The sequence below is a fragment of the Heterocephalus glaber genome, unplaced genomic scaffold (genome assembly GCF_053883595.1).
Source record: "Heterocephalus glaber isolate CG9 unplaced genomic scaffold, H.glaber_assembly_v1.0 deba00000594, whole genome shotgun sequence".
In the NCBI taxonomy this organism is placed as follows: Eukaryota; Metazoa; Chordata; class Mammalia; order Rodentia; family Bathyergidae; genus Heterocephalus; species Heterocephalus glaber.
In genome coordinates, this window is record NW_028258151.1 from 24,693,664 (window position 1) to 24,714,039 (window position 20,376).

The following is a 20,376-nucleotide window of genomic DNA, read 5'->3' on the forward strand; positions in this document are numbered from 1 at the left end:
GGCGTTTTTGTCTGGGATTGTATCACTGGTTTTCTACAATGATCACTTACTGCTCCCTTAATTGTAAGGTCATGTGGGAGGTGTGGCTGGGTATCCAGGGTTTTCCCCTGGCCTTAAGTCATCAGGTGCTTGTCAAGAGAGGCAAAATGTGTGTGTAGGTCTCTGAGTAGGGTGTTGTAAAGTAGTGCTGAGTGAGATGGAATTGCAGGATGGCGGGCAGAACCCCGGGGGTAAGAATGTGTGCAGTGCATTTGGGGAACCCTGTACATTAGTTTTGTGGGAGTCTCACAGAGCAGTGCAAGATAAAACTAGAAAGAGGATGCATGCTGCTGTGAGTACTGCTCCTAGCAGTGTGTTCCCAGTTGTTAGGCACTTAATTTGTTCCAGGCCCCGGGGAAGCGCGTTACACATTGGATTTGTCGAATCCTTTCACAATTCCTAAGAGGAAGGGACCACAGTGATCACAGCGTGACCCAGAGGGGGACCAAGGTTCACCACAACTCAGCAACTTGCCAGGACTTGGGCAAGGGCCAGGCTGCCAGCTTTGGCTTAACAGTGGCCAGCCCTGCCCGTGGGGAGGATGTGTGACAAGGGCCTGACTGGCGCTGTCAGATGCAGGCTGGTGACCTTTGGGAGCAGTTTTATTTGCCTAGTGCAAGGAGAAGCTGCATTTTTAAAAAACCCTGGTTGAGGAATTGAGCTGGGGAGGAAGAGAAGGCAGCTAAGTGAAGCTGACTCCTATAGTCTGGAACACTTGGAAGTCGTCGACTTTGGTGCAATGAAAATCAAAGAAGCCAAAACATTGGGCTCACATTGGGTTACTTATTTTATTTGATCATGTATGAGACAATGAATGAAATTACCTACTATTATATCGTCATCATTTTGTAAAAGAAAACGCTTCTTAATACAGAAAGGTAACAGTTGCTTATACGCAGAATAAAGGATGGACCTTTGAACAGAGCAAGTTCTTTTTAAAAAGAATTGTTCCTTCCCTTTCTACTCTTGTTGCTGACCAGCAAAAGCACCCTCACGGCCCACTGTGTTCTTGTACCGCACATTTGGGCTACAAGGCAGAGACTGTTCCATCCCGGGCTGACTGCGAGGGAGGAGAAGGGTGGGAGGATGTGTTCAGGGATGTGGGTAGCTAGGATTGGAGGAGCGATTTTGTAGCGCCAGGAGCCTAACTGTGCGGGGGGTGGGGGGAGGGGGTCCTTTGTGATTTAGGATGGGTGACACATGCTGGGGTGGATGGAGCATTTAATTACCACCTCCCAGGTGAGAGTTAAGAGGGAGACACCACTGAATCCTCACCCAGAGTCTTGGGGGTGGAGACACAGTTGAGTCCATCTCACAGACTTGGAAGCGAGAGCTTGGGGAGTCCAGGGCACCTGATCTCACAACCAGATTGCAGAGTTGAGGTTCTCGTCTCTGCGTGGATTCCTGATCCACGGATGGCACGGGTGTGCTGTTTTTGAACCTTTTCAACGATTCCCTGATTGATTTAGCTAACAGCAGTGACACGCCAGGCACTTTGGCATGTATTCCCTTTGGTGCTTGAATACTTGGTTGCCTTGTGACATCATCAGTACAGTATTTCAGTGAGCTAACCCTGCCACTCAGCATATGGTAACTGGCTGATTGATTGGATTCTGTGATGTACAGCAGGAGTCCCCAAGCCCCAGGATACTGACTGGTACAGGTCTGTGACCTGCTGGGCACTGGGCTGCACAGTGGGGGTTGAGTGACTGAAGAGTGATTGAAGCTTTGTCTGTGTTTACAGTCTAGGTTACGCGCTTCTTTGCATCTACCACCCCTCCCCAGAGTGGTTGTCTTCCACGAAGCTGGAAGCGCCTCCTGGTGCCCAAAAGGCTGGGGACCCCTGGTGTGCAGATCACTGTTTTATGAACCATCCTTCCCCCAGTGTACTCGGAGTGCACCCCAACTCCCCGGTCAGCCGAGGATCTTACACCCAGGTCTCCACTGTGGAGCACCTCGAAGGAAGGGTGAAACCTGGGAGCTCTCTTGGTTTGTTCCCCTCAGGAAACCAGGGATTGGAGGCATTTCCAGTGCTGAGATGTGGCCAGGCTGCCAGCGCTGGCCACCACCTCCCTAGTGCTGTTTCTTCCCGACCCCAACCACGATGTTCTTCTGCTCACATTGCCGTGAACCCCAGGGGGCTTCTCTGAAGACTCATAATGGAGTCTTTGAACATCTGCCCAAGGACAGTTTACAGATTGTCGGCCATTTCTCTCTTTTAGTGGAAACTCTGACGGACTAGTTGGTTAATGGGTCCCAGTTCTCCCAGGCCACTTAACTTCCTAATTTTCAAGCATTACCCGTGGAGAAAAACCTGTCTGTAGAAGCTTATGACTTAATGAGCTCAGTCAAAGTCGTCCTTGAGTTGTGGGCAGCAGCATTGATCATATGATGGGAGTTTGGGTTTCCAGTGTGGGGGGAACGGGAAAAGGCTCTGCCCATGATTTATTAATCACTTCCTTGGCTGGGCATCTCCCTGGCCTCCCCCGAGAGCCCCAGTATGGAGGCTGCTCAGGATTAGCCTCAGCCCCGGCTTTCTGTCTCCCTGGTGCTCATGCTGCTTCCACATCTTTGTTTCTGGAAGGTTTTGCTCTGGCAGGCAGCCCGATGGTGGAAGCAGAGGTGCACACCTCGGGTAAACCTGCTTCTGTGTTCAGGGCCATGGGGCTCCTTTTTGTCACAACCAACTCCTCCAGGGAGGAGGCATGTGGGGCCCACATGCGTGTGCCAAGGATTTACAGAGACCCTGCTGATAAAATATTTACAGAATTGACCTGGTACCGAGGCCTGGTTTGTTTGTTTTAAAAAGTCTTAACAACACATCAGCCATGTGCATGTTGGCTTGGTAGCTTTTGCTTTCTTGCTTGAGGTTTTTGTTTTCATGAGGAACAAAGAGGCTAGGCCTGATCTGAGCAAGAAGCTGCTGCGTAAGAGAAAACTAGTCTGTGTGTGGTAAGTAGCTAATGGAGCACTGTGTGCCCTGGGCAGTGTCCTGTGTGCTTTGTGGTAGTGATCTCTTTGACCCTCTTATAGACTTCCTAGTACCGGGTACTAGTTTGAATTGTGTCCCCCCAAAATGTTATGTCCGAGCCCTTGTCCATACTACCTGTGAGTGTGACCTTATTTGAGAATAGGGCCTCTGCAGATAAAATTAGTTAAGATGGTCGTGTTGGATAAAAGGTGGACCTAATTCCAGTGACGGCAGCTTTTTGGTGAGAAGGAACACACGGACACACAGAGGGAACATAGCTGTGTGAAGACACAGGTGGAAATTGGTGCAAAGTACCTAGAAGCCAAGGGTTGCCAGCAACTACCAGAAGCTAGGGAAGAAAGGAAGGATTCTTCCCAGTGTTTAGAGGAAGCCCCACCAACACGTTGATTTGAACTTTTAGCCTCCCAGGACTGTGGAATAATAGATGTCTATTGTCCTAAGCCACTGGGCTGGCAGTGAATTGTTATATATGGCAGCCCTCAGAAATAATACAGCAAGAATTACCTAGAAGGACATTAACCCCATTTTCCAGATGAGCAAACGAAAGCTGGGGAGTGTTAAGCATCTTGCTTCAGGTCGCTCAGGTCCTAGTGGAGACAGATGGATCAGGAGTTTCTCGATGGTGCTGCCAATTACATGCACTCATTTTCACTTCTGAGCAGGCAAAGTAGAGAGCTTCTGATGCCTGTTATCTGGGACACCCCTACATGGGCAATGTGCTCTCACCCGGAGGCCCCCAGTTGCAGTGTAGCTTGGCTTCACATCCAGCATTCGCTCAGAAGTATCCTGAAGTATCCCAGGGAACCATTTGCTTTTGCTGAGAGGATAAAGACCTGGTGCTTTTTCTCTAGCAGGTCTAAGTATGGGGTGAAGATTTGATGCCATCTCCTCCCCTTCAGGGAGGTTGTGGGTAATCAAAACCCAGGGAGCGTTCTTCAGACTGGTTAGACAGCCCACCTCAAGTCTGTGTGTATTTGGAAAAGAGATGATAACAAAAAGGAGCCATTTCTTCTACCTCTCTGACCCTGTGTGTGACCCAGATGCTCTGAGCTTTCCCCTCACCATTTCACTGACTCCTAGTTGGGAGAGACGGAAGGAGTCAGGGGTCCTGTTTGGAAAGGGCATTATTCCAAGGGACACTGGTGGTAGACTTTATTGAGAGGAGTGAGGTGAGCTGTTGGACATTGCTGTGGGCTGAACTGTATCCCCTCAAATTCATATGTTGAAGCCCTGACACCTAAAAATACCTCAGAATGTGATTGTGTTTGGAAATAGAGCCTTTAAAGAGTTAATTATGGTAAAACCAGGTCATGGATTGGGCCTGAATCCATTGTGACTGGTGCCCTTGGAAGAGGAGATTTAGGCACATGGAGACATTGAGGTGCTCTCTCACAAAGAAAAGGTCACAGCAAGAAAGCGGCCACCTGCAGGTCATGGAGAGAGTCCTCCGGAGAAGCCAACTCTGCCAACATCGTGATCTTGTACTTCCCATCTCCAGACTGTGAGAAAATAAACGTCTGGTGTTTTGTAACGGCAGCCCTGGGGAAGTGCCACAGACACTTAAAAGATGGATCTGGCAGCAGAGGGAGCAGTGGATGGGGAGTGGTATTGTGGGGTTTCAGAGCTGGGAGACTGGCAGGGCAGAGGCGAAGGTGGCCCGGGTGCTACCGTGATCGGGAGACAGGGGCAGGTTACAGAATGATACAGGGTGGAGCTGACAGGCCTTCTATTAGATTGTCAGGGTGAGGGAAGGATCCAGGAAGTCCCCCGGGTTCTGTCTGAAGGCTGCTGGCTCCATTCACTGGGTGTCACGGACAGTGGAGGAGCTGTGGGCCTGGTGGAGGCGGAGTCGGAGTTGTTGGTGAGATGTCCTGGATGCAGCTGGATTTTATATCTAGGGCTCAGGCAAGAGACCTGGCAGGGATGAAGATCTGGAAAGTGTCAGGCTCCAGATGACAGGTGAGCCAAGGCACCAGTGAGAGGGTGCTGCAAAAGGGGGCCAGGTGACTTTGTTGAGCAAGGCACAGCTCCAGCTGTAAGAAGGAGAATGGCTAGAGCACTGTGCTAAGAGAGCACAGGCAGTGTTTCCAGGTAGCTTGAGGACACCAGCCAGGGGCTACACAGTGGGCTGGGAACCTTCAGCTAGGGCTGGTTGGGGGCGGGTGCAGTTCACAGGGGACAGAGGGGGACAGAGCAGCCAAACTTTCTTTTGATGGTTGTTTTTGAAATTGGTAATGGGTGTAATGGTACAAAATTTGAAAGAGAATACAGGGGAGAAATCTTTCCTTCTCACCCCTGCAGTTTCCGTGCCCAGTTTACCACTTACCCTTCTCCAGCCCGGAGGAAACCAGCCTGCAGATAGGTGTGTGTGAATCTAGAGGGAGCTGTTTCTGTATGAGCCTGTGTGTACGTGGGTGTAGAGAGGCTGAATTTAACTTCTTTCCAGAATTCTTAGCATAGTGTGCATGCTGTTCTGTAAGTAACTTGTATTTATGAATTTGAATTTGTATTGTTCTGAAAAAGAAAGACAACCAGATGGTTCAATATTTGAAATGTACACAAAGGCTCATAATGGAAAACCCCCTTTCACTCTGACCCCAGCCTCCCTGCCTCCTCCACAAGGCATCTCAGTTTGGTGTGGTTTTGGTTATTTTTGTTATTATTTAATAACTGGATTTCAAAGATCTCTCTGTGGGAACAGAAAGGGATTCCTCATTCTATTTTAGTGGTTTTTCTGGTATTCTGTTTCGTGGATGTACCGTAAATGGTTCCAGGTCAGTTCACCTCTTTGCTGTGACAGTGTTATGCTGGGTGACCTTACACACATGTCATTCTGAGCATCCAGGTGTATAGATTTGCTGAGTTGAGGAGTCAAATGCATTTGTAATTTTCTAGTTCTTGCCCAGGTATCCTCTAGAGGAGCTGTTGCAACTCATTCCCCACCAGCCGGATAACATCTTTCCCTACTGCTTTCCCACTCAGTGTATTATCACACATTTTATTTCTTCTAAGTGTTTATTGTGTTTCTTATAATGAATCAACACCTTTTCAGAAGTTTAAGAACCAGTGTAGTCTACCAACTGTTCATATCCTTTTCTTTTTTCCCTATTGAGTGATTGATCTTTTTCTTATTGATTTGTAGGAACTACTTACATATTAAGGAAATCAGCCCTTTGTGATGTGCTGTGCAGATAACATCTTCCCTCCTTAGTCAGATTTCTTAGTTCTTTATTTAATGGCTTCTGGATTTTCGCATCATGCTTTGGAAGAATTTCTCACTCCGCAATTATGTATTAGGAAGTATGCTTAATCTTTTTGATTTAGTTTTCATATTTAAACCTTTCATCCAAGTGGAAATGATTTTGTTATGAGGGAAAGGAGCCAATTTGTTTCTGAGGTGACCACCCAGTTTTTCTGATTCTTTATGGAACAGCCCATTCTTGCTCATTCCTTGCCACGTATTCATTTTCTACTGCTGGATAACAATGTTGTCACAGACTTAGTTTTTAAAACAGCATCCGTCAGTCATCTCATAGTTTCCGTGAGTCACGAGTTGTGGAGCTGCTTAGCTGGGTGCCCTGTCACCCATGATCAAGGTGTCAGCTGAGCTACAGTGTCATTGACACTTGACTGGGAAAGATTCATGTCCACTCGCCTATTGGTGTTGGCAGAATTCATTTCCTTGCAGGCTGCCGGATTAAGGGCCTCATTTTCTCCCAGACTGTCCAGGAGGCCACGCAGAGTTCCTTGTCATATGGGCCCCCAGTGTGGCCTCTGGTTTCATCAAGTCAGCGAGGAGGAGAAAGATTCCAGCACGGTGGGAGGTACAGTATGTACATCTGGTCACGTGCAGAAGGAGGTCACTGGTTCTGTCCACTTTCAAGGAAGGAACATTACACAAGGGGCCGACTCTAGGAGGTGCAGACCAGGGCAGGGCCATAAGAGCCTGCCTGCCACCCAGCCTTAATCATACCTTGTCTCTACATTTGGACCTGTTTCTGTCACCCACCAGCTCTGTAGGAGTGAGGAAAGCCTGCTGAAAGATGGGAATTAACTGCCGTAGCTCTGTGCTCATCTTCCTGACACCTTAGCTTGGGATCCAACTTTGGGACTTCATTGCACTGTGACCCTTCAACATCTCCTTGACCGAAGTGGACACAAAGGCTGTCTGCGGTCTCTGTGCCCACACTGCATGTCTCCAGACTGAGTTGACCTGGGAACGGCTTGGGCATGAGGCAGTGCTGGCGAACCTGTGGCTTGCGTGCCGCAGCTGGCTGTTTGTTATTGAAAATTCTAAAAGGTTTGCCATCACTGGCCTAGGGGAAGCTTGCAGTCTTGCTTTCATGCTTTGGGCTCCGAAATTCTGTGTTTTATTGGGGATTATGCTTATATTGATAAATAGGGCTTTCTGGATGCACCAGCATGTGTAAGTGAAATCAGGTGTGTTGCTGCCACTTGCAGGTGTTATCCCGGTCCAGTGCATAACAGGAAAGCTGTGGGATATCTGAGGGGCTGTTGGAATAATACCGGCCCTCTCCCTGAAGAACAGGAGCACGTAGAGCAGGCATCTGGAAAAAGAATGGAGATTCTGGCAGCTGTATTCTCTCCACTTTTGTTTTCCCCACATTCCTTAAGTCAATTTTGTTACCCATGGTTTGTGGGGGAAAAAATGTCCCCATTCCCTTTCCCAAAGGCCATTATGGGCTGATTAGCCTGCTGAGAGCAGAGAATTTAAATGCTAATTAAAAAATGATTGGTTAAAGAAAGTTGAAAAGCAAACAGCAGTGTGATGTTTGGCTCTGGGGGTGGCAGGCTGGAGAGGGAGGACAATGGGGTGAGTCCTGATGTGAGGGTGGGGGTGGGCTGTCCAGGGAGGGAGAGAAGGGAGCCCCAGGGGAGTTTGGGAAGAGCGGCACTGAGTACAGTCAAGAAAGAGCATGGCCATGGGCTTTGCTGGCGCTGATGGTGGACGTTTCTTAGAGCATTGTGAGCCCAGGCTGGAAACAGCCTCCAGGGCATGCCTTGGGCACTTGGAGAAGGGAGGGAGCCTTTTTGATATCAGCTGAGAGCTGCCGGCTGGTGCTGGTGGAGGAATCTCATTCTCTTAGGAGTTCAGGGTGCTGGAACTGCGGGGATGGCCCACACTCCGAAATGGAAATGGGGTGGTCCCAGAGGTGGGGCCGCCTGGATGGAGTGAGGTGATTACCAAGTTGTTCTTTACACTTGTCACTAGTGAATAGCATCACAATAGAGTCTAAAGTGCACACACTCAGATCCTTTTGTCACTGCCATCAAGGTAGGGGTGCTTGTAGGGATTAGTTCTGTGTCTAGTTTTCCTGGGATCCACAGGGCCAGAGGGTCCTGGCAGGAAAAAGGACTTGACTTGAGGTGGTGAGAATTCATAATTAAGTGCATAAGTGCATAATTCATAAGTGCATAATTCAGGCTGGAAAGTGTTGCCCCACAGGAGCTGGCTAGGAGATGGGGCTCTGAAGGAGGGGAGAATGGGGGACAGTCAGAAGGGGGATGTTGGTATATCCTGTGGACACCCATTTCCCCCTGTCTTGGCCAGTGGATGAATTTTATTTCATTCATTATCAAACGCACTGTATTCCAGATATTGCACTAGGCGCTTGGGGATACGGAGCTGAATAACACGCAGTCTCTTCTCTCTAGGAATTCACTTTAGTGGAGGTCGGGAAGGGTACCTTCTAGGGTCGGAGTTGGTGTTGGAGTAAGTGAAGTTTTATGTCTCAGAGAGTCTGTTTTAGTTGAATTGTGTTATGTGGCAAAGTGGACTGACACGTTGTGTGTATGCATCTTTTGTGTGTGTTTAACTGTATTGCTTTGGCTTTTTGTTTTTCTTGGAGTCTTGGGAATATGCATACTTAGAACATACTGTATACATGTTTTTGGGGATTTACTGGTGTGTTGGACTCAAGCTCAAACTCAGTCACTTGTAAGCATGAAAAGTGCATAATTCAGGTGTGGTTTGTGTCTCTGTCATGGTTGTCAGAGACTGCTGGAGGTAGGTAATTCAGGGTGACATGCTGGCTCCATGCCATTAGGGACACAGGGTCCGTCTTTAATTTACTTAACTACCTCAGAGCCCAAGATGACTGCTTGTGTACCAGCCATGCCATCTGAATTCCAACTGGAAGAAGGCAATAGGAAGGAACCATGTCTTCTTCTTAATCCTCCCTGAACTTTTACCTAGAACTTCTACAGTACTTAGTCCCACTTGTCAAAACTTAGTTACCTGGCCTCATTCTGTTATAAAGGAGACTGAGGTGCTTACGTAAAATCAGAGTCCTCTGAGTAATCAGAAGAGGAAAACACACAATGAGGGTGGGGTTCAGAGCTTAATTATGAAAGGAAGAGAACCAAATATAGAAGTTGACTTCTGCAGACTTGCTTTAGGAGAATTGGTTCAGAGGGTGCAGGGGGACATTACACACAGTACAGGTCATCCTCCCAAGTGCTTCAGTAGAGAAGAAAGATGTCCGGGAGAGTGCAGGTACCTAGTGCTGTTCCTACTTTAGTCTGTTCAGGCTGTTATACCCAAATCCCTTGGACCTCGTCATTTAAAAAACTAGAAATGTGGCAGGGGATTTAGCTCAGTGGTTCTGCCACTTGCTTCGCAAGTGCGAGGACCGGAGATCGATCCCCAGTACAAAACAAACAAACAAACAAACAAAAACAAAAGAACTAGAAATGTGTTGCTCACTATTCTAGAGGTTGGGAAGTCCAAGGTCACGGTGTCAGCAGTCAGTGTCTGTGTGGTCTGAGCTTGGTGGCAGTGGCCTTCTTGCTGAGTCCTCATGTGGTGGAGGTGAACAGGGCTCCTCCAAGCCTCTTCTTTATAAGGCACTAATCCCGTTAGAGCCTCTGTTATCTGAGCACTTCATAGAGACACCTCCCCACCCGGTTAATGTGATCATTGCACTGGGGATTAGATGTCAACATCTGAATTTCGGAGGGACACAAACATCCCGTGTGGCTTTGCACACTTCCAATAGTGAACCGCACATTGGCCTTTGCAGACATGACCCAGGGCAGAGTGGCTGCAGCGCCGCTGGTGGCATTCATGTGACAAGTATCCAGGACCGCTGTGAGCAAAATGTTTGTGCATGGGCCGACTCTCTTTGATGCAGGAGCTTCTTGGTCAGCGTGGGGCTTGCTTGCTTGCTTGCTTGCTTGCTTTCTTTCTTTCTTTTTCCCTCTCTCTCTCTTTCTCTCTTTCCTTTTTATACCGGGGATCAAACTTAGGACCTTGCGCTTGCTTATCAGGCAGGCGTAGCGCCATGGAGCTAAATCCCCAGCCATGGGGCTGTTTCTTACACATCGTTGCGTCCCCAGCTCTGCTGTGCTGGGGAGATGTGGCCTCACTCTGCCCCAGATGGGGACCCCTGTGCAGGTCAGTCCTTGGCAGGGCTCCCTGTTTCCTTAGCTTGGTGGTCTCACCTAAGCCAGAGGCATTGCTTTACCCAGAGCACATTGCTGAGCAGGAAGACACATTTAAAAAACAAATCGATCACCAGCTTAGACCAGGGGAGTCAGCTCTCTGAAACGTTTAATTTTAAACACCAGTATCCAGAGTTGTTTCTCTTTAACAGGCTAAGTGGTTTAGTTTGGGGGAGTGGGGTCTAAGTTAAATTACGCTTCTCTTTCAAGGGGCATAGCTGTTGGTGGATTGCTCTCTTGAACTTGGGCTCATTTTAGACTTTGTGGTTTTACACATTTTTCCATCATTTTTGAGTGCTAGAATCTTACACTTGAAGAGGGCTTTTAATAAGGCTGCCTGTTTTCAGCCATTTTCTCACATAGTCGAGTTGTTTTCTCCCCATACTTTGAAGAATGCTCTTCTTCAGTTCCGGGGTGTCTGCCTAGGGTGTTGGCAGGAAGGAGAAGGCCCGGTCCGCACAAAGTGGCCTGCTTGCTGATTCTGGTGGTGAGCACTGGGAAGTAAGTTTCTGCCTTGAGTACTCCAGCTGAGCGGGACTTGGGCTCCCTGATGTCCGGTACTGTGTGCGAGTCTGCTCACAAGGCAGGCCAGGCAGAAGGACATTCTGAGAAATAGATACTGCCAAAGAAACTCCCACTGCATGCAGTTCTTTTATTCGCTGCTTAAATGTCTTGGCTACTCTGGCACTCAGGTGACTCATGACATCTTTGACCTTGGGAATTGAAGTTGCTCTTTAGCCCCAGGATGCTGATGAGGGAAGGGTGCTGGGGCCTTTGGGAGGTGTGTTGTGTGATGGGGCTTCTTCCTGAGTGCCCTTAGCTTGGTCCCCACATAGGACAGTGTTAGAGTTGGGGCCGTAGTACATCGGAATAACTGTAGATGAGTGTCAAAACTATGTCTTCTTCAAGCTTCGAGTTCATGTGCACCGAGTTGGTGGATTTCATTTGCCTCTTGCAAAGGCAGTAGGATAAGCAGAGTTAAAATCGAGGCAAGTTAGTTCTTATGTACCTGGTTTGAAAGAGAATCTCCAAGATACCATGGACCATGTTAGCTTTGTGCTGGGAAACATGGTGGTTGATGTTGCCCCAGGGACCGGGTTGCTGAGCTGCGTCCCCCACCAGGGACAACGCCCCTCCTGTCTTGATGGCAGCCTGGCATTGCGTCCTCTTCCTTTGTCATTGGCCAACTGCTTATCAGCTCAGAGCTTTGTCCAGAATGTTAGAGAAAGGCCCTATTTTCTCTGTGACAGAAGCATCAAAACTGGCTGGAAGCATCTCATCTTTAAAAATAACAAGGTGACAGAATTTTTTTTAAAAGGAGCCTCTTAATTGAGCCTCAATTTCCACTGAAGTATTTTTATAAGATTTATAACAGTGTTTAGCAGCTCTCTAATATTGTTAATTTGCATAATGCTGATTATCTAGGCAATTCAGAGTAATTTATAGCTGCATCTTCATTACCAGGTGGCAGATATTACCCCATTTCATTGCTGGGGAAATTGAGGCTTTTTATAGGGAAATAAATGGCCCATAGAAAAGTCAAACCATAGAAAGGAATTACTGATCCGGTTTCAAGATTTCCCGGCATTTCTGCTTTGTTTTACACCATTGACTGTATCAGGACGGGCAGGATCTTGTTAGGAAACTCTGCCACTGGCTGGTGGCTAGTTGCTTTGAAATACTCCTTTTGGAAATGAGATTTCTGATTTTCTTTCTACATATAAAATGGATGTAGTTTATTTAGCTCCCCCACTGTGAAGGTTAATGAATTAATATGAACTTTGTTAAACAGTCTAGGAGATTGACACTATGAGAAATGTTATTTTATTAATGATAAACTTGAGTTCTGTTACTGAACCCCATGAAGGCATTTTCCAGTTTTCTGATTTTGAATATAGGGACTGGTAAGTCTTTATCGACTTATTGCCTGTCTGACCCAGTTAAGGGCTTCTTTTTTTCATTCTTCCCACAAAGCAGATGTTTTGAAATAGCCTGTTACCAAATGACAGTTATTAAATAATAATTTGTATTATTAAGACATTACTGAAAGATACTTATAACTATGAGAGTTTCCACTGGAAGGAAGTAGTTTTTGTTTCTGTCAAGAGCAAAGATATTTGACATGTCAGTTGTCCAACATTTAGGCAAATGTACAGTTTTGGTTGCTGCTTTTGAACTACTCCTGAGAGTCTTTGGCACCCCCAGCCGGGTAGAGACACCATTTTGGAAGCTATTGTTGTAGACCCTGTGGCCACTGCTGACCTCCAAGTTAAGGCATTATCATATGGATCTTGGTTTTCATATTGATGGGGAGAACTTTCATATGTAGTCGATGTATTAGTCACTTTCTCACCATTAGCACAAAATACTCTACACCTGCAACTTAAAGGAGAAGAGGTTTATTTTGGCTCATGGTTTCAGTCAGTTCAGTCTGTGCTTGGCCAGCTCCAAGGCAGAAACAGCACGGTGGAAGGGCCTGGTAGAGAAAAGCTGTTCGCCTCATGGTGGTCGGGAAGCAGAGAGCTAAGGGAGGAGCTGGGACATGAGTACATCCACTTTTCCAGGTCAGCCCCCAGTGACCCACCTCCAACCAGGCCCTACGCCCCAACAGTGCAGTCAGCTATGAACTCATCAGTGGATTGATCCACTGATAGGTATAGCACCCTCATGATCCAGTCACCTTCCAAGAGCCCTCACTTCTGAACACATGAGACTTTTGGGGGACATTTTCGATCTGAATCATAACAGTAGTCCCCTCACCCGAGGAAGATTCCTACAGGATCTCCAGTAGATGCCCGAAACACCGGATAGCAGGAAACCCTACATGTAAAAGAGATGGCTACTGAGTGATTCATGGGTGAGGAGTATACATCATGGATGTGCCAGACAAAGAGATGATTCCTGCCCCAGGCAGGACAGAATGAGATGGTGTAATACAGGGTGCAATTTAAAATTTACAAATTGTTTATTTTGGGAATTTTTCATTTAGTATTTTCAGACTGCTGTTAACCACCATCAACTAAATTCTTGGAAAGTAAAACCAAGAATAAAGAAGGGTCTGTTGTACACGACAAAGAAAAAAACAAATGTGGAAGCCTTTCTCTCTGGGGCTATGGTCTGCTTAGAGTGTGACCTGGCACTTTTAGTTCTTTTCCTGCCATGCTCATGGTCATTAGGTCATATTTTGAGGAAACACAAGGGCAGTGGGGAAACTGAGGCTGAGGGATGGAGGGTTTTTCTGTGAGAGTGAGGACTGTGCGGGCAGAGCATCTTGGGACCAGAAATAAGCTCTGTTTCTCAGCCATGAAACCTTGACCATGACATATAATCGCTCTGGTGTTAATTTCTTCATCTGCAAAATGGCGGCAGTAACTACTGAGGTAGTGAGAGGTTTTGAGGATTAGATGGAATGTTTGTTAGAAAAGAAAGAAACAGAAAGCAAGAATCCCAGGCCCTTAATATTAAGTACAGGAAATAACTGGATCTAAAGATCTCAGACCTTGACAGCAGGTGTATGCCCTTGTGAAGTTTGTTTTCAGAACCTCCTTTTTTTTTTTTTGGTACCGGGGATCAAACTCGGGGCAGAACCACTGAGCTAAATCCCCGGCCCAAGAGCCTCCTATTTTGTAAGGGTGCACTTCTCGAATGTTCCTTAAATGGTCTTGACACTGTGACCTCCACCCCTTTCTTTGGGAGGAAAGTCAGCCCGCGCTGTGAGCACAGTGTGTGTGTGGGTGGGTGGGTGGGGAGGTTCGCAGCACAATCTGTTGCATGTCCAGAGCTGTATTTTCTACTCGCGGTTTATCCACTGAAGTTGAGCCTATCACTTGGCCTTGTGCGCCTAGGAGCTGGAGTCCCTTGGTCCCTGCATCACTGTTTTGTTTCCTCAGCTGTTGTGGGCGGCCAGGGTCAGTCTCAAAGTCAGTGAAGTAGAATTGCTGTGAGGAACAAGCATGAGACAGTTCCTCAGTGAGCAGTTTCCTGGAGCTGCCATGACAAAGTACCTCAGCTGGGGTGGCTTAAACATAGAAACACTTCAGAGGCTGAAGTCCAAGACCATGGTTAACGTCTGTGTGTACTGTGAGGGAGAATCTACTCCTGCCTTTCCACAGCTTCTGGTACCTTCCTTTCATACTTGAGTTGTAGAAGCATCATCACCTTGATCTCTGCTTTCACTTTTCATGATCCTCTTCCTGTGTCTTCATATTTACTTCCCTGTGTGTGAGCCTGTCTCTGGGTCCAAATCCCCCCTTCCTCTTTCTTTGCAGTACTTGGGATTGAACCCAGGGCCTTTGCACTGAGCTATATCCCCAGTCCTTTTTATTTTTTTATCTTGAGATAGGATCTCAGGAAGTCACTTAATTGCCCAGGCTGACCTTGAACTTGTGATCCTCCTGCTTCAGCCTCCTAGAGTGTTGGGATTATGGGTGTGTGCCACCATGTGTGACCTCCCCTTTTTTTAATCTGGCTGCCTGTTATACTGGGTTAGGGCCTTTGCTAATGACATCATTGTCTTAGTTCCCTTTTTCTCCTTGCTGAGGCAAAATACCTGAAACTCAAAGTTAGAGGAGGAAAGATTCATTTAGGTCATAGTTTGTAGAGATTTCAGTCCACAATTGGCTGGCTCTAAGCCAGAGTGGCACATGACAGAGGGGCAACAGTTCATGGTGGGCAGAGGACAGCAAAAGCAATCAAGCAAGGGGTCATAACGGCATCTTTCTGCCCCTTTGTCTTATCCAGACTACTTAGGGCAGGTAGCACTCACACCCTTAATTCTAGTGCCCTTGAGCCGAATTGTACCTGGAATCCCAGCATCGCACACTCTAGATCCAGCCACCTCTGAAAAAGCGGCACCCATGACCACGTGAGGGTTTAAAGAGACATCTAGACACAGCCATGATACTCATATTTATAGTCATATTCTTAGTTGCTGGAGGGCTCTGTCTTATCATTTTCTGGGGACGTGACTCACCCTTTCCCAGTTTTCACCAAGTGCCTCTGCCCATCCAGACAAGCTGTGTATATCCAGAAAGGGGCACCTTCTTTCTGCAGATTCACCTGGCAGCACCTATGGGTAGTGGCCACCTAGCCCAAGGTTCTGTCATTTTTGTTCCCTTCCTGATTGTGTCCTTATGTAGCTGTGTCCATGGTGGCCTTTTTCTCTGAATTCATTTCATGCCACCCATGACTGTTTTAATCTCCCGAGGCCATTACTGCAGTATAACCTTGTGAAAATTCTTTTTTTTCTTAAATTTTTAATTTATTTTTTGAGACAAGGTTTTGCTGTGTAGCCTGTGCTGGCCTTGAACTCAGTCCTCCTGTTTCATTCAGTCTGCCAAATGCTGGGATTACAGGCGTGCACCACCACTCCCAGCTCTTGTGGCAGTTCTTTGATTTGTGTTTAGGTCTGGTTGCTGCTATTGAATGAGTCCTGGGAACCCATTTGAACATTTCATATATTTGAGTCTTATTTCCTTAGCTTTATAAGCACTTGGAAGACAAAGAACATAACTGCCTGTATTGCATATGTTGGGCTCAGTATATTATTAAAATTAACTTTACCCATTTCTTTTACTGTTTTCTTTTTTCTTTTTTTTGGTACTGGGCATTGAACTCGGGACCTTGTGCTTGTGAGGCAGGTGGCAGAACCACTGAGCTAAATCCCTGGCCTTCTTTTACTTTTTTCTAATGTGACTGCTAGAGGCATTTAAATGCATAGGTGACTGGCACTGTACTGCCATTGGACAGTGCTGGTTTCAGCTCTGTCCCTGGGTCCATATTGAAGGTGACCCATCAGAGGTCCATGAGCCTAGCAGAGCATCTCAGGCAATGCTTAGCCCCCTCTTCAGTGGTGTAGTGAGTTGAATCATGGTCCCCCGAAAGGTATGGGCACCCAGAAGCTGTGAATATGACTTTATTTGGGAACAGGGTGATTAAAATAAGGATCTTACGTGAGCTCACTCTGGATTATCCAGGTAGACCTTAAAGCCAATGACAAATGACCTTTAAGAAGAGGGGAGGACACAGACAGAAGAAGATGGGGCAGAATGGAGCGATGTGTCCACAGGTAGAGAACACCAAGAATTGCTGGCCACCAGCAGCAGCGCTAGGAGAGAGGAGTAGTGTGGATTCTCCTTCAGAACCTCCACCAGGAACCAGCCCTGCCAATGTCAGACCTCTGTTCTCCAGAAACCGGAGAGAATCAATGTGCGCTGTTTTGAGTTCTCCAGTTGTAGTAATTTGTTGCAGTAGCCCCAGTTTCCTTGCCAAGCATGGGGAGATTGGAGATTGCAGACCTGCCATGCTTGTTAGGCTCCCTGAAAGAACCAGAAGCAGCTAGTTCAAACAAAGCTGAGCTGTTACAGACCCTTGTGCTACCCAACAGTGATTCTAGAAATCACCAGTGATAAGACACACAAAGTGTTAGCATAGTTTCCACAATGAAGGATGTTTTCCTGATGATGTTGGAAGGTGGTAGGTCTCTGTCTTTACCTCGAAGATGAAGTAGGGGGAGTGTTCCTATGTGCCAGTAATTGTTGGAATTTTGAAATACTTGGTATCTAAGAATTGAGAGATGATCCTTCAGGACTTTTGGTTATTTACTTTGTTGGCTAAGGAAAGAGGAGGAACAGTTTGCTAATTATGAAGGTTTATTTTTTCTGCTTGAGGAGAAATCTGCTGTCTTCTTAGTGCTCATTAAGTACTTGTTGAATTGGATCGCGCCATTTTTGGGCAAACAGCATGACATGCTGGTTTACCTAGAGATCTTGGGCAGCTACCAAAAATTTTAGAAAGAAGCCTCACACTACTAATTGCATAATAAACATCTCTGGCCCCATGTGCTGCAGACTTACTTGGCCAGTGTTTATGTTTATGGGAGAGAGAAGGAACATTGTGCATCAGGTCATTTTGCATAATCATTTCAGCTCACCCTAAGGCCAGGCCTGTGAAGTGAAGTTATTGTCCTGGCTTATAGATAAGGGATCTGGATTTCTATGAGGTAGTCTAACCTGTCCAGGGGGATATAGTAAGTGAGAGAGCTCAGTCCCACCCACCCCAGCCAGGACACCTCAAGTACTTTTTCTCCAAGGAAATCATCATATTGAAGCTAACTGTATAAAACTGGTAATCTGGCATTGTGTGGGGAGGTGAGAGTCTGAGGGCCAGGGCTGAGCTCTGTGTCCCTCTTCTGTGTCCCTTCCAAGCACTGGAACATCTGCATTGCTGCATTACTGTGTCTGTGTCACTGTTTTTTTACTTGGATCCTCCCGTAGCCCCCTCTCTGATGCTGTAGATTTTCTTTGTGTTTATGGCTTAAGAACCCTCTAGTATTTGGGGCTTTTCAGTTTGGGAAATGTAGTGGACTCCTTGAGAGGGTATTTCTGCAGATCCCATGAAGTGGCCTTTTGAGTGGTGGGATTCTCTGTAACTTGGGATGGTCATGCTGAAACTCTGCCCAAAGAACTGTCAGTACTTGGCTGTAATTAGTCTCTGGGTCCCCAAGGAAAGCAAAGTGGGGAATACTTTGGTGGAGTTAAATTTATGGTGTGAGGAAGGAATAGAATCTAGGCTGGTGTCTAGTTACTTTCCCATCACTGGGACAGAATACCCAACACCTACAACTTAAAAGGAGAAAAAGTTTATTTTGGCTCACAGCTTCAGTGGGTTAAGTCCATGGTGAGCTGGTTCCAAGCCAGTAATGCATGGTAAAGGGCCTGGTGGAAGAAATCTGCTCACCTCTTAGCAGTCAGCAGAGAGAGAAGGGAAGAGCTGGGAACAAGAATACACCCTTCCAAGTTATATCCCCAGCCACCTTCCCTTTCCAACCTGGCCCCACCTCTAAATGTGAGCCTTTTAGGGATATTTTAGATTTAAACAATAACAAGTAGGGTGTGCCCTAGAAGAGGAATAGGGGATAGTCCCTGGTGGCAATGTCTGGAGGGTTGGTATTTGCCAGTAGGGTTAGACTGATGAGTTTGTGCAAGAATGCTGCCCTATGCACAAGAGAAATTCATACACCACACATTTATTGGGTCCAGGAGAACCCAGATCCATACAGGCAAGGGATCACAGATAAGCAAGTTTCTCTCCTTACAGAACCATTGCTGGTGTAGCTGGAGGGTCCCTGTTATCTTTAGGAAGAGGCTTAATTCTAGGAACCTCTCTATGTGCAGTGCCTTGAATAAGTTATTGAATAGAGATTTCCTTTCTTTGGTATCCCTGTCTTAGTTACTTTCTCATTGCTGAGGCACAATACCCAACATGCACAGTTTAAAAGAGGAAAGGTTTATTTTGGTTCACAGTTTGCAGGGGTTTCAGTTCATACTTGGCTGGCTTCAAGGGAGGGTGGCATAGCAGAGGGGCATGGCAGAGAAGTCGTTAGTTCATGGCAGGGTGGCAGGAAGGGGGCCACGCCTTTCTTTCCAGGCCACGCCCCCAGGGCCCGCCTGCTCCAACCAGGCTTCACCTCCCGACATCACATTCAGCTCTAAACTCATCAGTGGACTAATCCACTGAGAAATTTCAGGCCCCCATGATCCACCCACCTCCCCAAAGCCTCACCTGTGAGTGCATGAGGCTTTGAGGGAATGTCTAGATGTAAACCATAACAATCTCTTCAGTAAAGAAGGAAAAGATCATTTGAAGAGAACTTGTATAAACTTCTCTTTACCAGAATAGTCTTGATGTTCAGGTCCCCAAAATTATGTTGGAATTTAACTGATATCATATTGACAGGCTGGGCAAGCACGTATGTTAGGTCATGCATTAGTCAGAATGGCACAGGTCTTTGCTGCAGTGATGTATTTCCCCAGAGATTTATTGGTTTAACCCACAAAAATCTAACTTTCACTTACCTGAGAACCTTGCATGTTACATGGCAGGAAGGGGGAAGGGCTCTTACTCTAGTTACCTTGACCTAGTTGGTCAAGGATCCACTTCCTGGAATGTTATCACAGTGAAGAAGAGATTACAGGACCTGCCACGTTCTGTCCTTCACCCTGAAAATGCTGTCACTTTTTCTTGCATCTCATTGACCAGAATTCCTTCTACCCTGGGAAGTGCCCACCATGGGAAATGAGGGGTGCCCTTAATGGACTGTCAGACGAGTGCTCCTTTCTGCCACAATGAGCACAGAGCTCTTGTTGATGATTAGTTCATTGAATCCGACTAAAAGCCCAGGCTTGGGTAGTGCTGGGCCCATTGATTTGATTAAGCCTTGAGGTCCTCAGGGTGAAGGACTGTCCCTGTGTCTCTCTCTCACACCAAGGTCTCTGCCTCACCCTTTCTCAGCACTCAGCAGATGGTGGTGGAGTTAAATGCACGAGACATTTAAAATCTGTTCTGGGTTTTGGTCTGGTTCGTGGGCCTACTTTCCTTACAGAAGTCACTCTCTAGAGAGTGTCTGCTTAGCCAATGTTCGGGCACCACTGTGACAGATGATGTATACTGGTATTTCACTACTAGAAATTCTGCAGGGTTTTCTTAGTATTGGGCATTGAACTGAGCTACATGCCCAGATCTTTTTTGTTTTAAATTTTAAGACAGTGTCTTGCTAAACTGCCCAGGCTGGGCTTGTAACTTGTGATCATCTTCCTGGAGCCTCTCAGAGTAATGAGATTATAGCCATGTGCCATCACACCTAGTGGTCTCTGCTATTTTTTAGGGATCGTCTCCTTAAAACCTTCTCATAGGAAAATCCCTGTACACACACAGTGGCAGAATTTGATGCCTGTTAGCTCATAAGCAGGGGCACGGGCTTTATTTATAGTTACACCATCCAGGCCCCTGTTCTAGTTCCTGCGGTCTTTTGGCAGTACTTGGCCCTCTATGGCTTGCAGCTGTATGACTCCAATATCTGCCTCTATCTTCACAGCAACATT

The 20,376-nt window shown here is 46.8% G+C and overlaps 1 protein-coding gene across 5 annotated transcripts in view; it reads left to right on the forward strand.

The window, feature by feature from the left end:
* Positions 1-20,376, forward strand: part of Ldlrad3 (low density lipoprotein receptor class A domain containing 3) — a 252,219-nt gene that overhangs the window by 21,410 nt on the left and 210,433 nt on the right. The window contains exon 1 of one of the 5 annotated variants that reach the window (XM_087205602.1): positions 1,246-4,990. The exons of the other annotated variants lie outside the window; for them this stretch is intronic. Within the exon in view, the coding sequence (XP_087061728.1) occupies positions 4,984-4,990 (7 nt within the window). The 5' untranslated portion in view covers positions 1,246-4,983. Of the gene's footprint in view, positions 1-1,245; positions 4,991-20,376 lie in introns of those variants that run through there. 5 annotated transcript variants of the gene reach the window in all.